Below are 18,012 nucleotides of genomic sequence, written 5' to 3'. Positions count from 1 at the left end.
CCACTAAAATGTAGTGTTAATTTATCATGTCTTATCTTTTCGATGTAGAATACAGAAATCCATAGAAACTAGTATGTGTTATCTTTTTAAAAGTTAGCTAGGAAAGTAAGATATCTCAGTAGAATGTCAGTTTTCATAACATGTCCTCGTTTTTTATTTATAGGAACATCATCTTCAGCGAGCTATCTCTGCACAACAGGTATATGGAGAGAAGAGGGATAATATGGTTATACCAGTTCCAGAGGCAGAAAGTAATATCGCTTATTATGAATCTATATATCCTGGGGAATTTAAGATGCCAAAGCAGCTCATTCACATACAGCGTAAGTATAAATACTTTTTAAATGTATGTGAAAGCCTATATCTAAAATGTTGTTATACTGGTAACATCAATTGCCCTGTTGATATTTCCTTTCAAGGGTTAATTTTAACACAGCATCTTTAGATGTAAGCTTTGTTATGTAAGGGTACTAGTCAGTTCTTATTCAGGATCAAACTCTTGTTGAAGTTGATAGGACTCCTGCCTGACTGTGAGGATGGTGTTAATTTTTAATTTTAGGAATAACAGTTCCCCATCTCACCCCCCTCCAATATCAGTTTAGATTTTCTAATTATAGTTCCATAGAGATGTCTAGTCTTCTGGCCCAGAAGAGCCATGGCCACAGTCTTGAATATGACTGGTATTTGGAAAATGTTATGAAAAATAGAATTCATAGGGCCTTATCACTCGATTCAAATGTGGTGGTGGTAGGGTGGGTTGGAGGAGGCAAGCAGAAAAAGAAGTGATACCTACCACCCTTCAGTTAAATGCATATGTTTACCTATAAGGTACAGATTCTAAAATTCTTTATGGTATGCTTCTAGATGCCTAGATCGCTCACTTGGGTGCTATTGCTTGTGTTCATCTTTGTCTGGCTAGAAGATTAGAACTGTTCCTTTTGGTTGTGGACTTCACCACAGTTATCACTTCATTTGGGACAATACTTGAAAACATCCCAGATGTTCTTGCTAATGTGGAATACAATTGTATGCTTTAATTAGAGATATCTTGAGCACAACACCTGTGCCCTGTAAATTGAGTAGACTCCCAGTTTATTTCTGGCTAAAAGATTGCGATTGATCTACAATCCTCTTGAGAATCCTGACTACTTCTTTGACCATTTATTTCCTCATGCTCTATCCTGATAGTGGAGGTCAGATGAAGTTCTTGAGCTGACTGCTCTGTAAACAAAGATAGTTTCAAAATGCTATCTCCATCAAAAGTTAGATTTATCATAAAGAGTAGATTGGATGAGTAATTAAAGATCATGCCAGACTAGCCTATTTTTATTCATTTATTTTGTTAGTATTTTATTTAAGATATTAAGGTTATTAATGAGGGGAAGTTGGTGATACTAATCTAGTCATCTGTGAAACATTTTGCTGAAATACCACGTGTAGTTGGGATGAAATTATTCTTAGGCCATGTCTTCACTCCTGGGAAGATTGACACTGTTTCAGTTGATCTTCCATAGTTTGATTTAGCTGGTTCAGTAGAGACCCACTAAATCACTCAGAGGGCACAATACCACCTCTCTCCATCTCCACCCTTCCCATACACCCCCACGTCCCCACCAGTGGCCAGTACTCCTGCAAGGAGTAAGGGAAGCTGACAGGAGTATTTGCTCTCATTGGCCGTCTTCTGTGGGGACGGCAAGGAAACTCAAATCAAGGTACATTGACTCCAGCTACATAAATAACATGGCTGGAATTCCGTGTTTTAATTTGATCTTCCCCTTTAGTGTAGATCTGATTTTAGACTGGGCTATAGGAAGTATACTGGATAGTAAACAGTAAGCAGTTGAATTACTTAAGTATTCAGTTTCTAATGTCCTCTTCTGGTAACATCTGTTTGCATTGTGTCAGTGCTTCTGTTAATTTTTTTTCTTTTTTATTTCTGCTAACTGTAAGTATATAAAGTACTTTTGTATCTAGGTTTAATAAAAGGATTGTGTAGAAAACTCTGTTTAGCGATTGATTTTTTTTTTTTTTTTCCCCCAAACTAAACCCACATGTTCTATCTTGCTCTCCAAACCAGAAAAATATAGCCTACAATCCCAGACACTTTTATCATCCGGGGGGAGGAGGGGGGAGAAAACCTTCCATTGTACTCCATGTTAACATTCACTGTATTGTTTAGCTTTTAGTTTGGATGCTGAACAGCCTGATTATGACTTGGATTCAGAAGATGAGGCCTTTGTGAATAAGTTGAAGAAAAGAATGGACATTTCTCCTTTGCAGTTTGAAGAGATGATAGATAGGCTAGAAAAGGGCAGTGGTCAGCAGGTACATTATTTCTAATTAAAAAAAAAAAAGCAACATATGAAAGTTTTTTTTGGGGGGGGGGGTTGTTTTGTTTTTGTTGTAACACATTGGGTTTTACGTTTAGCCAGTCAGCCTGCAGGAGGCCAAACTGTTGCTGAAGGAAGATGATGAATTAATTAAAGAAGTGTATGAGTACTGGATTAAAAAGAGGAAAAACTGTCGCGGTCCTTCACTTATCCCAGCAGTAAAACAAGAGAAACGAGATGGTTCCAGCACAAATGATCCTTATGTTGCTTTTAGAAGGCGGACAGAAAAGATGCAGACTCGAAAAGTGAGTGGATATAAAATCTGACACTTTCTTGTATTCAAGCATTACTAAGCCAATTAAACTTTCAATACTAAATCTTGAAAGGGGGGGGAATCACTTTTTCTCTGCTAGTTACATCACTCAAATGAAATCATATTGGTTTTTGTTTTTTTTGTTATAGGACGTGACAAAATCCAATAATAATAATAATGCAGGTGACTTGTAACTTGCTATATATGTAATATTCTCTGTACTTTGACATGGCAAAATGCTTGATACGAATTCATTATAGAAATTGAACTTAATTAAAAATTTCTTGTTATCCACAGAATCGAAAGAATGATGAAGCGTCTTATGAAAAGATGCTTAAGCTGCGTCGAGATCTGAGTCGTGCAGTGACTATCTTAGAGATGATAAAAAGAAGGGAAAAAAGCAAGAGGGAGTTGTTGCATTTAACACTGGAAATTATGGAAAAGAGGTAGGGTACATCAAGACATTTGGTATTATTCATGTTCTTCCATAAACAATAATAAAAATCTTTTTTACTTACGTAAACCTCTTCTAAAAAAACTACTTTTTGTGCTTGCTGATTTTGTAATAGTATAGCATGCTTTCATATTTTACAACTGTAAAATTCCTTTCCTGTTTGAAGGTATAGTCTAATCTCCATCTGGTCACTTTTTTGTTCTGTCAGTTTTGTTTTTGGTTTTGGTTTCTTTCATTGTGAACAAATCTAAAAACAGGAGACTTTACAAAAATGATAGGTAAATTTATTATGAACATAAACATAGCTGTACAGGATGAAACCCTTGGTTGTCCATATAGCCCAGTGTCCTGTCTTTCAACAGTGGCTAGAGCTAGATGCTTCAAAAAGAAAGAACAGAGCAATTTCATAAGATCTTTTTCACAGTCATTCAGTGCCAACTTCTGGCAGTTGGAGGTTTAGGAACACCCAGATCACGGGATTTCCTCCTTGACCATGGCTAATACCTATTAGTGGACTTAACCCACATGAAATTATCTAGTTGTAATGAAATTGTGCTAGTTATATTTTTGGACTTCATAACAACCACTGGCAATGAGCTCCATAGGTTGCATTGCAACAAAGTACTTTTTTATGGTTGTTTTAAACCTGCTGTCTGTCAATGCAAGAATTGTGTGTCATCTAGTGAAATTCTGTAAAGGGGTAAATAACTGTTGTTCCTTTTCTCCATATCTGTAATGATCTCTCTGTAGTTTTTCTTTTATAAGCTGAATATATCCAGTCTTTTAATTTCTTCCCATACGAAAGTTGTTTCATACCCTTATCACACGTTGGGTTTTTTTCCAATTCTTATCTCTTTTGAACTGCATGCAGTATTCAAGGTGTGGACATACCATGCACCACATTGTGATATTTTCTATTTTATGATCTATACCCGTGGTCACCAACCCATTGATCGTGATCGACTGGTCGATCGCGAGGCGTTCGGGCAAACCCACCCCCCATTTTCCACCCACCCCCGAGAAGCCCCACTACCTACCTTCAGTGTAATGCTGGCTTCCCGCGAGGTGGACGGAAGTCCTGTCTGAAGCTCACGTCACTTCCGGGGGGTTCCAGAAGTGCGCGGGCTGGTCCCCTCCCACAGCTCTGTTGTGTGATGGGGGAGGGGGCATCGGCCCTGGAGAAGGAGTGCGAAGGCTTCCCTGTGCCGCTGGCGCCGGAGGGTTAAGTTGAGCGCAGGGGTTGGCCCCGGGATTTGGCCGCGCTGCAGGAGGGGAGGGAGTTGGCTGGGCCAGGCCGGGCCACGCTGCAGGCTGGGGGTTTGGCTCCAGGGCAGGCGCCCGCGAGGGTTGGTCGTGCTGCGGGAGGGGTTGGCTGCGCCGCGGGAGGGGGCTTGACCCCGGGGCAGGCGCCCGCGGGGGTTGGCCATGCTGCAGGAGGGGGTTGGCCCCGGGGCAGGCTCCCGCGGGGTTTCCCTGCGCCACGGGGGGGTGGTCGCCCCCGAGGCAGGCTCCCGTGGGGGGTGGTCGGGCCCGGAGGAGTCATGTGCTGGCTTCACTCTGGGGGGAGGGGAGAATCCTCGGAGGAGGCAGATGCAGGGGACTCGCTGCTGCTACTGGCACCCTGTCCCTAGCTCCCGCTCTCCTGTCCCCAGCTACAGAGCTCTGTCCCCGCTCTCCTGTCCCCAGCTACAGAGCTCTATCCCCACTGGCACCCTGTCCCCAGCTGCAGAACTCTGTCCCCACAAAATGTATAATTATAAATGCTTCATTTTAGATTTAAATAGCATGAATAAAAAACAGACCCTTTATTTCATAACTATAAACACGTGATTTTAATGTTATATATCGCATAATTTAAAAATAAAGTGTTTATCAGAGCGTGTAAGTAAGGGCTGGGAATAGCAAGTGATGGACAGGAGAAGACTAGAGAGGGGGGCTTCAAGGAAGGAGTGGAGCAGTAGATCTTTGCCTGTTGTGGGATTTTAAAAAGTGATCTTCGGTGTAAAAAGGTTGGAGACCACTGATCTATACCCTTCCCAAATGGTTCTGAACACTTTTTTAGCTTTTTTGACTACCGTTGTGCTTTGAGCAGCTGTTTTCAGGGAACTATCTAGAATGACTCCAGGATCTCTCTTGAGTGGTAAGACCTAGTTTAGACCCCATCATTTTCCATGTAGAGTTGGAAACAATAATCCCAATCTGCATTACTTTGCATTGATAAACATGAAATTTCATCCATCCTTTTGCCATCCACTTAAGTCTGATCTCTTTGTGACTCTTAGTTGAGTCCAAAGCTGACTGCAATCTCATTACCGGACAATAGAAAAAGTAAATTTTGCTACTTCAGTATGTTTCCCTTTTTTCAGATAATGTATGAAGATACTGATCAGTGCAAGACCCAGTCAGATCCTTTGCAAGACCCTGCTAATTAGCTCTCTGTTGTAAAAACTGACCATTTATTCCTACCCGTTGTTTCCTGTCTTTTAACCAGTTAGGGTATGTCTACACAGCAGTGTTATTTTGAAATAACTGATGTTATTCCAAAATAACACAGTGCGCATCTACGCTACAAGCCTTTATTTTGAAATAATGTTGAGCTGGAGGACTTTTTACTCCAACTCATGGTAACCCTCATTTAATGAGGAATAAGGGAAATTGAAGGAAGACAATTCTTCCTTCCACTTCTTGCTGTGTAGACAGTGCCAAAAGTCTAATTAAGCTGTTATCAACTTCAGTTATGCAATTGACGTAGCTAAAGTTGCATAGCTGAATTCAACTTTAGTCCTGCTGAGGAGAGAGACCCTTTCTGACCTTCCCTCTTATCCTATGACTGTTTAGTTTACTTCAAAGTTGCTGTAGGGGGATCTTGTCATATGTTTTCTGCATGTCCAAGTATGCTGTATTGACTGGATCATCTTTGTTCACGTGCTTGTTCATATTCTCTCCCCCCCCCCCCCCAAAAGTCTTAATACAGTGGGGGGCATGATTTTTCTTGACACGCCTGGGTTAATTCTTCCCCAGAATATTATGTTTATCTGTGTCTGATAATTCTGCTCTTTATTAGAGTTTCATCCAGTTTGCTTTTTACTGAATTCAGTCTTGCCAGGATTGCCTCTGAAGCCTTTTTGAAATATTGGTGTTATCTGGTACAGAGGCTGACTTAAGCAGTAGGTTACATACCATTGGTTCTGCAGTTTTATATTTGAGTCCCTTAGAACTCTTGAGTGGGTCCCATCTGATCCTTCTGATATATTACTATTTAATCAGTTTGTTCCATAACCTACCTGCTCCTCTTGACACCTCAGTCTGGAACAGTTCCTCATATTTGTCCTCTAAATAAGAATGGCTCCCATGTGGGGAGCTCATCCACATCCTCTACTGTGAAAATTGATGTGAAGAATTCATTTAGCTTCTCCACAATGGCCTTATTTCCGTCAGTACTTGGTCCTACTGACTGTTTGGCAGGCTTCCAGCTTCTGGTATATTTACAGGAGCTAACATTAATTTTTTTTAAATCTTTAGCTAGCTAGCTGTTCTTCAAATTCTTTCTTGACTTGCTGTATTATACTTTTTACACTCACTAGAACGGTTCCCAGAGTTTTTGGCATCACGCCCCCTTTTTGATTTTTGAGAAACCCTCTCGCCCTCCCCCCCAAAAATAGCAGCAAAAATTGTTGAGCTCCCCATCTCTCCCCCCGCCCCCCCAAAAAAGGAACTGACCAGGGCCAAAAAACAGTTGCGGCCCCTTTAATTCCCAGGACTAGTGTAAAGGTGCCAGTACTCTAGGAGAAAAGTTGACACCCTTCCCCCTCCTCCCCCCAAAAAATGTTGCTCTTTTAAGAGCATAAGAGCAGAGCAGGCATTGCCCTTCTAAGGTGGCCATTTTATAGTCTGGTATTTTTCTGGATTTTTTTTTTAAACTAGATGGACCAGGCTCTTTCTTGGGGAAGGATTGATATGTGGGTGGGTGGGGGGGGGCTAGTCGCCCCCTGGAAATTCTTCATGCTCCCCTCCCCCCCTTCCCCCCCGGGATGCTCCCCCCACTTTGGGAACCTATGCACTGGAGTTTATGCTCCTTTCTGTTTTTCATCACTAGAATTAAATTTCCATTTTTTTAAAGTATACCACAGTTTGCAAGCCTTTTTTCCTTATGACAGTTTTTAAGTTTCCATTTAAATAGCTTTCTCATATTGTATTGTTTTCTGTCTTGGAAATCTGGATTTCTTTTGATGCTTCTTCGTTTCATTTAAGAAATTTAAGTTTTGCCATGAATGATTGCTATGCCAAGGACACAGATAGAAATGTTTGGTCTGGCAGTGAATCACAAATGTTGTTTATTAGCTTTATCCCTTTCCTTTTTCACTATCTTCTTTGTCACAACCACTCAATCAGCATTTGCTCCAAAATCCACCTGGGCAAAACAGCTGGCAGCCTTCTTCAGGGATGTGTTGTACCATTCTGGAGGAGTTCTTTGTATATAATCAAGCATTTATTTTAAGATATTATCCAAAAGCCATATCTCACCCCTCTAACCACATGATAGACTGAGAATATCTTTGCAATATGTAGAAGTTTTTTAGTTGATTTTTTTTTTTTTAAACATGGAGCTTTAGTTTGTGTGTCTGCTTAATCTAAGCCAATTATTTGGACTTGCAGAAACTGCAATATCTTTATATGTGCATGTTTAACTCTTAAGACACTAAATACTACACCACAGCAATTTTCAAACTGTGGGGTGTGACCTCATTTTAATCAGGGTGGTAAGGCTTCGGTTTTGGCTTTGGACCCCTGCCCAGGGTGGTTGGTCTTGGTCTGGGGCTTGCTGCCCAGGGTGACAGGGTTTATGTGGGCTTAGACTTTAGTCTCCTCCTTCCTCCCTCCACTGTCGTGTAGTAACTTTTGTTGTCAGAAGGGGAGATGTGGTGTGATGAAGTTTGAGAGTCAATCATGGCTAGCATGATGAGATCTTATAAGAGATTAAGGCGCAGACACATTGACTTTGTTGTTTTAAGTGCTGCTTAAATTTTTTTTCATGTAGATTGTACTTGTGACATAGCCATCTACTAAAACAATTTTTGATTTTTCCCTTTCCTAACCCACACTTTTTCTTCATTAATTTTTCTGAAGTTCTTACAGATCGCAGTCATATGATATCTTGCCAACTTTTCTCTAGGCAATGCAAAATCCATTTTATTAATCTCTCCCCTGAAGTAATAATGTCTACATGCTTTCTTAATTATTGTTCTCTGGGACTTTCTGACTTATAAATCTTTTTAATAGTGCTCAAGCCTGTGAGTAGTAGTCTAAGTGTAACTACTATGTAATATATATATATTTAAATTATGCTATGTTGTGCTTATTGTGAAAACTAAAAATAGTATGCAAATATTCAGGGTTTTTGACTATCAGGTTTTTTTTTTGTTTTTTGTTTTTAATTTCAGGTATAATTTGGGCGACTACAATGGAGAGATCGTGTCTGAGGTCATGGCACAACGGCAGCCAATAAAACCTACCTATGCTATCCCCATCATTCCTGTTACAAATAGCAGCCCATTTAAGCATCAAGAAACTATGGAACTCAAGGAATTTAAAATTAACAAGGTGAAGTGGTACTTAAAAACATATATTTGTTATGTCAATAGGACACAAGATTTTAGACAAATATCAGAAATTATGCTTATTTTTTAAGAAACCCTTTTCTGAAAAATGACATTGATAAAGTACACTAGCAGATTATCAGATGGTATAAATTGTCAGACTTCTACAGAAGTTAGGATTATGTGCATAAGAAATTAAGCAAAATGATTGTTTAAAGCAGATACAGAGCAAGTAGCTCAGGACTGGCAGAGCCAGATGCCAAACTTACATCAGGATAATACATCCTTGTATCTTATTATTCTGTTGCATGATTATATCAGGCATTCTTTAGGTTCCTCTCTTTTCTGATGTTGCTGTTCATACAGTTTTGCCTGTAAACTAAATTTACCAAATGGCAAAAATATGTCTAAGATGTAAACTGCAAACGCTAACTTTAAAAAAAAAAAATCTAGTTTGGATATAAATTAATTATTAACTTCAATTTTCAAATGCAGTATATCTCATAATAGTTAGTGTGTAAAAAGAGACAGTAAGCAAGGTGTGTTGGGGGGGATTTTAAAAATGCTGTTGCACTATAAGTTTTGTAGACAAATATGAACTGTAGACTTAAAATACACAAAGCAAACCATGCTGAATTATCCAGTTAACCAGAGAAGCACTGATATTGTATTTAGCATTTTTATCTAGTGGTGTCCAAAAACTGCAATCAAAATTAGAGTTCCTGTGTACTAGGAATTTAACAATTTCAGAAGTAGGCAGGCTTGCTTCCCCAAAACCCAGGGTACGTCTAGACTACATGCCTCTGTCGGCAGAGGCATGTAGATTAGGCTACCAGACATAGTAAAATGAAGCGGCGATTTAAATAATCGCCGCTTCATTTAAATTTACATGGCTGCCTCGCTGAGCCGACAAACAGCTGATCAGCTGTTTGTCGGCTCAGCGCGATAGTCTGGACGCGCGGGTGTCGACATCAAAGGTATTTGTCGACCACCCAGGTAAGCCTCCTGGGATGAGGACCTGGGTGGTCGACAAATACTTTTGATGTCGACACCCACGCGTCCAGACTATCGCGCTGAGACGACAAACAGCTGATCAACTGTTTGTCGGCTCAGCGCGGCAGCCACGTAAATTTAAATGAAGCGGCGATTATTTAAATCACCACTTCATTTTACTATGTCTGGTAGCCTAATCTACATGCCTCTAGCGACAGAGGCATGTAGTCTAGACGTACCCCCAGTAATGCTTCTGTGTAAAGTCTTGTCTTAAAGAGCTTTTACCTAGTTATACAACAAAGAATTGTTCTGAGCTTTACAAAATGCTGATGCATTGTTACAGTAATTTCAGGTTTCTAGAACACGCTGTTTATTAATGGCTGCAGCCATATTCCTGAATGTTGCTTTATTTGATATATAAGACTATATCATTAGGTAGTTATATCTGAGTATATATAGTTTACTCCTAAAATCTCTCTTCCTTGTGTATACAATGCTACTGCAAAACTTGTAAAAGTCTACTAGAATACTTCCTGTCAAGACTTTTTGATACATAATATAAACATGGATTTAAAAATTAAAGGTGGTCTAGGGAAGTTTGTTTTTATTACAGATTTTTCCTTTGGATTAAAACTCTTCAGTGGCATTTGGGAAACGAGTTGGATTTTTAGTTTTGTCTCAAGTCTCATAATGTTCAGACTCGTTTGTTTAGAAAAACTAGGGGATTGTGCCTCTGTTCATTATGCTCACCAACTCCCATATCTCTGGGGGTAGGTATCTAGCCAGTGGGGAGGGTGCAGAAATGAGCTGGGGATGCGGGGTCTCAGTGGAAGGGATGAGTGAGGGGACTGGGAGTGCACAGTCTCATCAGAGCAGGTGTATGAGGGTGTAGGGTCTTGGTGGAGGGAGTGCGTAAGGGAGCACGGAGTGTGGGATCTTGGCAGGCTGAGGCTATGCCAGCCCCGGCTCTCACCCCAGCCGCTCAGGAGAGGAGGTCCAGGCTAGGGTCACAGCTCAGCAGCCCTGGATCTCCATGTGGTTGCTGGGGAGAGCCGGGACTTGGGGGAGGAAGGCTCTAGGTCAGGGCCTCAAGCGGACGGGGTATGGGGCTGGGACTTGCCTTCCCCAGCTGGTCTTTCACTGCACATGCAAGGAAAAGTTAGACTTATCTATCCCAATCAGCCATTTTTATATTGTTTTGGAAGTAGCACAAAAATGCTTATTAAATAAGAGGGAGACGTAGGGTTTAATCCGCATAGTCCTGCCTTCGTTTTTTGTTCATGTTAATGGTGTCCATTTAAACATGTATTAGATAATGGTCCAGTTCTGATATGCTGTTCCATAGAAATATTTAGTCTTCACTGGATGTCTCATAATAGTCTTTAAAAAAACTAACTATCTTTAATTCCTTCTTAAAATAATTAAAACACTAGGCTGCCAAAATCCAGACATCTGAATTTTGTTTAAATGCTCTGCGTTGCTGTTAAGATAATTCAGTCCAGTTTTCAGCACATGTCCATTAGACTTTGGAAAACTCATTATTTAGTATGACCATAAATTGGTTAAACCGAGTGAATTAATTCAGCTTTTATTTTCTTGCAGCAAGAGAAAGCTGATATTATAAGACCCAAAAGGAAGTATGAGAAGAAGCCCAAAGTCTTACCTTCATCTGCTGCTGCTACTCCTCAACAGACAAGTCCTGCTGCACTGCCAGTCTTTAATGCTAAAGATTTGAATCAGTATGATTTCCCCAGCTCAGATGAAGAACCTCTTTCCCAAGTATGATTTCTTCAGTTTACTGCTTCTTTTCTAAAAGCATTAGAAGTCCTATCTCGTGAACTTACCAACCATTTTTGTGTTTTCAAAGGTTATGTCTGGTTCCTCTGAAGCTGAGGAAGAAAATGATCCTGACGGTCCTTTTGCTTTCCGTAGGAAAGCAGGTTGTCAGTACTATGCTGTAAGTGAGACTGCTTTACATACTATAAGACTGAGTATAATTAGAGTATAAATCTTATTTTTAATTGTTCTCTAAAATTCTTTTAAGCCTCATTTAGACCAAACTGGCAACTGGCCATGGAGTAGTCCTAAAGATGGAAGATTAGGCGATAACCGCTATAGATACTGCTTAACCACGCTCACTGTACCCCAAAGGTGTATTGGGTTTGCACGAAGACGAGTTGGGCGTGGTGGAAGGTGAGCAGCATTGAATTTTTGCTCTAAAAATGTACGGATAAGACACTAACACCTTAAAAGAGAACATACTGAATGCTTTCACTTACTGATTTTGGTCTTTTGATTTGTTCCATTGTAAAAACCATCCTCTCACTGTTTACTACTTTGTAGACTAGTATTGTTGATATTGGGAAAGGCTTTTACCACTCCAGAGTTATGTTTGGCAGTTGTGTCACTGACATTCCCTATAAAAATGATTGTGAAGATTTGTTGATGAGTGGCAGATTTTAAAAATGGGTTTCCCCTTTCCCAGAATGTAAAAGTCGTCATCTAGTGGAGAAACACTGAAGTCCTGAAAGTTCAATGTTATCTGCCCATAAAATTTAGGTCTGTATGGCTACATCTACACAGACTATATCCCTCTGCCGACAGAGGGATGTAAATGAAGCATTTCGAAAGTGCAAATGAAGCTGGGATTTAAATATCCTGCGCTTCATTTGCATAATCATATAATAGCACTTTTTCGAAAGATCCTGTAAACCTGAGGATCCTTCGGTTTACAGAATCTTTTGAAAAAGCGCCCTGGTTTCGAAAGAACCATGTCTAGAATGACGTTTCAATTTCGAAATAGCGCTTGTTCAAAAGAGCGCCATTACGTGATTATACAAATGAAGCACGGGATATTTAAATCCCAGCTTCATTTTCAAAGTGCTTCATTTATCTCTCTCTGCCGACAGAGGGATGTAGTCTAGACGTTGACTGATTGCTCCTGTGGACTATCATGTTACTTGTAATCCTGATATTTGCAGACAGTTCTGTGATTGTCTAGCAGGTTAATTTTTAATACTAAAACTTTTTTTAAAAATGGGAGCTTAGCATTCCCAAATAATGCCTAGATTCAGCAAATCACTTAAGCTAAATTCATGTTAAATGCTTGATCCTTCAAAAGCACCTTGAAAGACTATACACCTTTAAATATCTTTTACAGTTTCTGTTAATGAGTGTGTTTAAAAGAAGTTGGCTGGGACATTGATTAAACAATGAACAATACAAATGACTTCACTTACCTTTCAGATGTATACAGTACAGGTTGAACCTCTCTACTCCAGCACGCTCAGGACCTGACTGGGTGCTGAACCAGAGAATTTTCTGGACTGTGGGAGGTCCATATAGTCTAGCAGCATTACCAGCACCTCCGTGTCTTACTGGGCTCTTAGAAGATATTTAGGGGTAAATTAGAGCTAAATAATAGCACAGAACATTTAGAGCCAGGAGGGAGGCAGTAAACAAACTTTATGGGACTGCGGGAAACTTGGCCATACCCATGATAAATGGACAACTGATATACCAAAATCTTGCTGGACCACAGTTGTTGCCGGAGTTATGAGTGCTGGATTAGAGAAGTTCAACCTGCAGGCCACAGAACACTAAATATAAAATTATCAGGAAAATCAAGTCAACGGGAAATGGTGATAAACAATCCTAAAAATAGTAACAGATCATACTGCTGGCAGGTAAATAAAGGTTGCAGACTAAAAATATATCAGACAAGTATTCCCTGTAAACTGCGTAGTTGGGCAGTCACCCAGGAGAAATTCAGGTGCTGCCCAGTTGATTAGCAGAGCACTCTCAACCAGTAGCATGTGTTTCTGCTGGTGGTGCACATTGACACAAGCCTTTGTGCACATCATAAATGTATTCTGCATGAGGATGGGAAAAATTAGAGGAAACATTGGAACAGACCTTTTGGCAGTTGGTATGCATCCAAGGAAGATCTGACAGGATCATAATAGAAGGTCTAGAAAGTTCCTACAGAACTGTATAGATCAGTGTGTCAGTGGTTAGCATCAGTAGTCAAGAGAGGGATAGTTAAGAGCTAAGAAGAGAGCACAATCTGAAGAACAACAGCAGAGAGTCCTGTCTCTGGAGCAAGGTGAGAAGAATGTTCAGGACGCAGTACAGTGTAGTAAGTCTGTCAAATAATTTTAGTGTAGTGTTAGGGTATGTCTATACTGCATTCCTCTTTCAAGAGAGGAATGCAAATTCAGCAGAGAGAAATTGCAAATGAAGCGTGGATTTGAATTTCCCGCACTCCATTTGCATAATTGCGTCCGGGCGCTTTTTTGAAATAACCCCATCTAGACTGCACATTTTCTTTCGAAATAGGGTATTTTGGGGGAAAACCCCTTCTTTCAAAATAACCCTTAAACCTTATTTTTAAGGAGTAAGGGTTATTTTGAAAAAAGAGTTTTTATTGTATCCATCAATAAAGAAATGTACTCTGTGTTGAAAATATTACTTGTGTCCTTCTTTATCAGAAGGCTGTATCTGTGTCCTCTGGGGTAACAGGTCTGAGCTATTCTAGAGTTCCTGAAACCGAGAATCCCTGACAAGCCCAAGATATTCCTTAGTTGCCCTGGAGAGGAATTAAAATAGATCAGTTGTATTCTGGAGGCACCCTAACTGTTTCAGGGTAACAGTAGCACCTAAATCATGCTGTTATGGAATCTGAATTCCATCATCTTATAACTTACTTCCAACAGGTCAGAGAAGGACCTGGATGCTCCTTGAAGTTTGTACCCAATGTTCTCTCTAATTTTTTTCCATCCATGTGCAGAATAAGTGTTATGTGTATCAAGACATGGGAGGATGTACACCACCGGTAGAAACACCTGCTGCTGGCTGTAGGCGCTCTGTTAATCAGCCTGGTGGGATTTGACTCTCTCCTGAAGGGCCACCCAAACCAGGGAGCATTGCCTGTGCTGGGAGGCTTGATGGATAGTGACAGCTTCAGCACTTCTTGGTGATGTAGTAATGGGTATATTCAGTGGTTGAGAGGCTGGTTTGGGATTCTTCTGTGGGTAGAATTGGTATATTTGAGCAGCTAGGAGAGGGATTGGCATACTGTTTGGCCCTTTGCAGATATCTTTTGCTGTGTGCTTAGGATTCATGGATTAAAATTTAACATTCTCATTTTGTATCTTCTCACCTATCTGATACTTTACTTAATATTAAATTGGCAAAATTCTACCAAAGAGTGAAAAATGTCAGAGTGCTTTGCTGGTTGCTCATAATAAATTCTGAAACATTGCCATAAATTCCAGTTTGTAAAAAATACTTAAACACCACTCACAGTAAAATAGGATTTAAATGGGTGACTATATTGCATGATATCTTGAGATTTGTTAATGCTAAAGAAATTACTGCTCATGAGAAACGTGGTTTTGCTTACTATTGTCTGCTAAGTTTATTGCTCTTCCATTTTAGGGTGCTTCTGGACCGAGCGCATTCAGACTACGACAGTATGTTTCGCCAGCTGGATTTGGAAAAACTTTCCTCACCGCAACATGCTTCAATCAGTCAATTTGCCAATACCTCAGAAACAAATACCTCGGACAAATCTTTCTCTAAAGACCTCAGTCAGATACTAGTCAATATCAAATCATGTAGATGGCGGCATTTTAGGCCTCGGACACCAACTCTACATGACAGTGACAATGATGAACTCTCCTGTAGGAAATTATACAGGGGTATAAATCGAACAGGCACAGCACAACCTGGGACCCAGACATGCAGTACCTCTATACAAAGTAAAAGTAGCAGTGGTTCAGCACACTTTGGTATGTTTATTTTGACAAATTTTTTTCTAGAAATGTTCAGCTTGACTCAGAGAATCAAAAACACTAGAATTTTATCTATTTTTTTTCTTTGTGATCTGTTCTAATGATAGAGAATCATCTGTTTTATCACTTACCTTTATTATATTGAAAACAAATCAGCATTTTTAACATGAACATTAATACAATCTATTTAAAATGTGTGTGTATAAAGGCAGCACTTGTTGCAGTTCTGACTTTAGGAACATATGAGGTCTACTTGTGCGTAGGGTTTTTCGTTAATATAAAAAAGACAGATGACTATATTAAAAATAAGATTTCCTAGGAAGGTATAAAATCTATAACTCCACATTTTTTAGCACTCTACCTGTTAGATATCTATGAGAAGACAAAAGGTTGATTTTATGTTTAATAAAATGTTACAATCCTAGTATGCATATACATGTTAATACAGATTTTTTTAAAAAATCAAGAGTCTTTCCCCTTTAAAAATAGTTTCATATTTATTTCCCCATGCACGGACAAAAAGCCAAAGAAATAGTTGGACTTGCATCATGTTAGCATACTCTTAACTCCATAGAACTACTGTAGAAAATGAATTCTAGAACTGAGGACTTGTGACTGTAAATGTTTGACCCTCAGCCCTCTAATATTTTAAATCAGAAAACTGCTTCTGAGCTGCTGATGTTGATTATTGCAACAGTAGATGGCAGATACTCAAATAACTAAAATACAGCATGTATCATTCACTACTGGTTGAAACCTATCATGTGGCCAAATTTCCTGCAGTCCCATGATGTTTGTTTACAGCCGCTAGTCTTGGCTCTCAGTATTCTGTGCTGTTATTTAGCTCTAATTTACTCCTAAATGTCTTCTAGGAGTCCAGTAAGCAGTGTAAGTGTTATGCTACTAGACAATATTGACTGCCCATGGTCCGACAAATTCCCCGGTTTGGAACCGGTCAGCTCCTGAGGATGCCAGACTAGAAAGCCTGTTGCTTTATTGATCAGGTAGCATATTTAACTGCATCTGAAAGAACACAGCCAAGAGTTACTAATATGTGAAATATGCTCCTTCTTAAGGAGCAGTTACCCCTAAAATCACCATTTGGGATCTCCAAAACAATATACATTCACTATGCTAAAGTTCACTAAGTCAACAAAATCTTATAGTCAGTTGTGTGGGAGGTTACAGATGTAAAAGAAACAGCACAGTTCTCTGATCATTTTCCATTGCTGGCAAATAACCAATGAGCATTGAGTGCTGATTATTAAACACAGTCTTTTTTCTCCTTTGGGACAGAGACAATACGGAGAATTTTTTTGGGGACAGTATTAAAAAAAAAACTGAAAAGAGTTATGAAGAAGTATTTAGAGATTGCTTTTTGTATAAAAATTCTATTCAGCGGAGTATATAGCATAGTGCATATATTTAAAACTTTTTATCCAGGGACAATCCCCCAGTAATTGGTGAAGTGGTGATTGTGCACTCACACACAAGTTCCAGTAAATGTAATTCATTGGGGCCTCAAAACAAAGTTTTCAGCTTGCTCTTAAAGTAGCCTGCTAAACGAAGAGCTCCAAAAAAAAAAATAAAATAAAATACTAAATTCTATTCCTTGAGGGGTTTGTCCCATCCCAATTGCATGACTAAAAAAATACATGTGGAATCAGGTAAAATCCTGTTTCCAGCATTTTCAAGGATGCACACAGTATGTGATGAACTCCGAAAGTTTGGAATGATTTGGATGCTTACTCATGAAAATAGTGAAATCTATTTTTATGACTCCCGTCTCCCATACATGTATTTTATACTTGTCTCTGTTAATCCTGTTCTTCAGTATCTTCAAAAAGTGCACGCAAAGTAGGCTACCTGCTCCTCTAGTGTTTCTCTCCCCCTCCACCCATAATCCCAGTGTCCTGTTCTATACCTGCCTGTCATCCTGATGTTTCCTTTCCTCAGTTCCACCCCTTGCTGGAAGATTGGGACTAAACCTACTACTGGTTAGAGTCTCTGATATTAACATTCTGGTGGCTGCCATCTCTCCTCTTAGTCGCTCTTCCAGTTTCTGATCACTGTACAGGCAGTCCCCGAGTTACGCGGATCCGACTTATGTCGGATCCGCAGTTACGAACGGGGCTTTTCTCGCCCCGGAGGATGGGAGCGGCGGGACGCCCAGATGCGCCGCGGTCCGCTGCCTCCGTCCTCCGGGCGAGAAAAGCTGCTCCCCGTCTCCCTGGTCTGCAGGGAGACGGGAAGCAAAGCCTTGGCGCACGCCCGCAGCAGGACAGCCCGGGCGCGCTTGAGCTGTCCCCCTGCGGGCGTGCTCCACGGCTTTGCTCCCCGTCTCCCGACCAGCAGACCAGGGAGACGGGGAGCAGAGCCGCGGAGCACGCCCGCAGGGGGACAGCCACGGCGCACCTGGACTGTCCCGCTGCCCGCGTGCTCTGCGGCTTTGCTCCGCGTCTCCCAGGTCAGCAGACCAGGGAGACGGAGCAAAGCCGTGGAGGACTTGGGCGGTCCGGTCCCGCCACCC

General features: G+C 40.5%; 1 protein-coding gene across 4 annotated transcripts in view; it reads left to right on the top strand.

Annotated features, from left to right (window-relative positions):
* The window catches only part of EPC1 (enhancer of polycomb 1), a 139,834-nt gene that overhangs the window by 101,509 nt on the left and 20,313 nt on the right, over positions 1–18,012 (top strand). For all 4 annotated transcript variants that reach the window (XR_012902098.1, XM_025184459.2, XM_075922663.1 and 1 more), the window contains 9 exons: positions 164–323; positions 2,180–2,325; positions 2,429–2,635; positions 2,941–3,089; positions 8,539–8,698; positions 11,290–11,466; positions 11,555–11,644; positions 11,732–11,880; positions 15,127–15,479. Coding sequence is in view for 3 of the 4 variants with exons in the window: in XM_075922663.1 (XP_075778778.1) it covers positions 164–323; positions 2,180–2,325; positions 2,429–2,635; positions 2,941–3,089; positions 8,539–8,698; positions 11,290–11,466; positions 11,555–11,644; positions 11,732–11,880; positions 15,127–15,479 (1,591 nt within the window). In the remaining variant the exon portion in view is untranslated. The remainder of the gene's footprint in view (positions 1–163; positions 324–2,179; positions 2,326–2,428; positions 2,636–2,940; positions 3,090–8,538; positions 8,699–11,289; positions 11,467–11,554; positions 11,645–11,731; positions 11,881–15,126; positions 15,480–18,012) is intronic.

Source organism: Pelodiscus sinensis, chromosome 2 (genome assembly GCF_049634645.1).
Source record: "Pelodiscus sinensis isolate JC-2024 chromosome 2, ASM4963464v1, whole genome shotgun sequence".
Taxonomy (NCBI): Eukaryota; Metazoa; Chordata; order Testudines; family Trionychidae; genus Pelodiscus; species Pelodiscus sinensis.
Note: the sequence above shows the minus strand (reverse complement) of the source record. Positions and strands in the feature narration are given on the sequence as shown.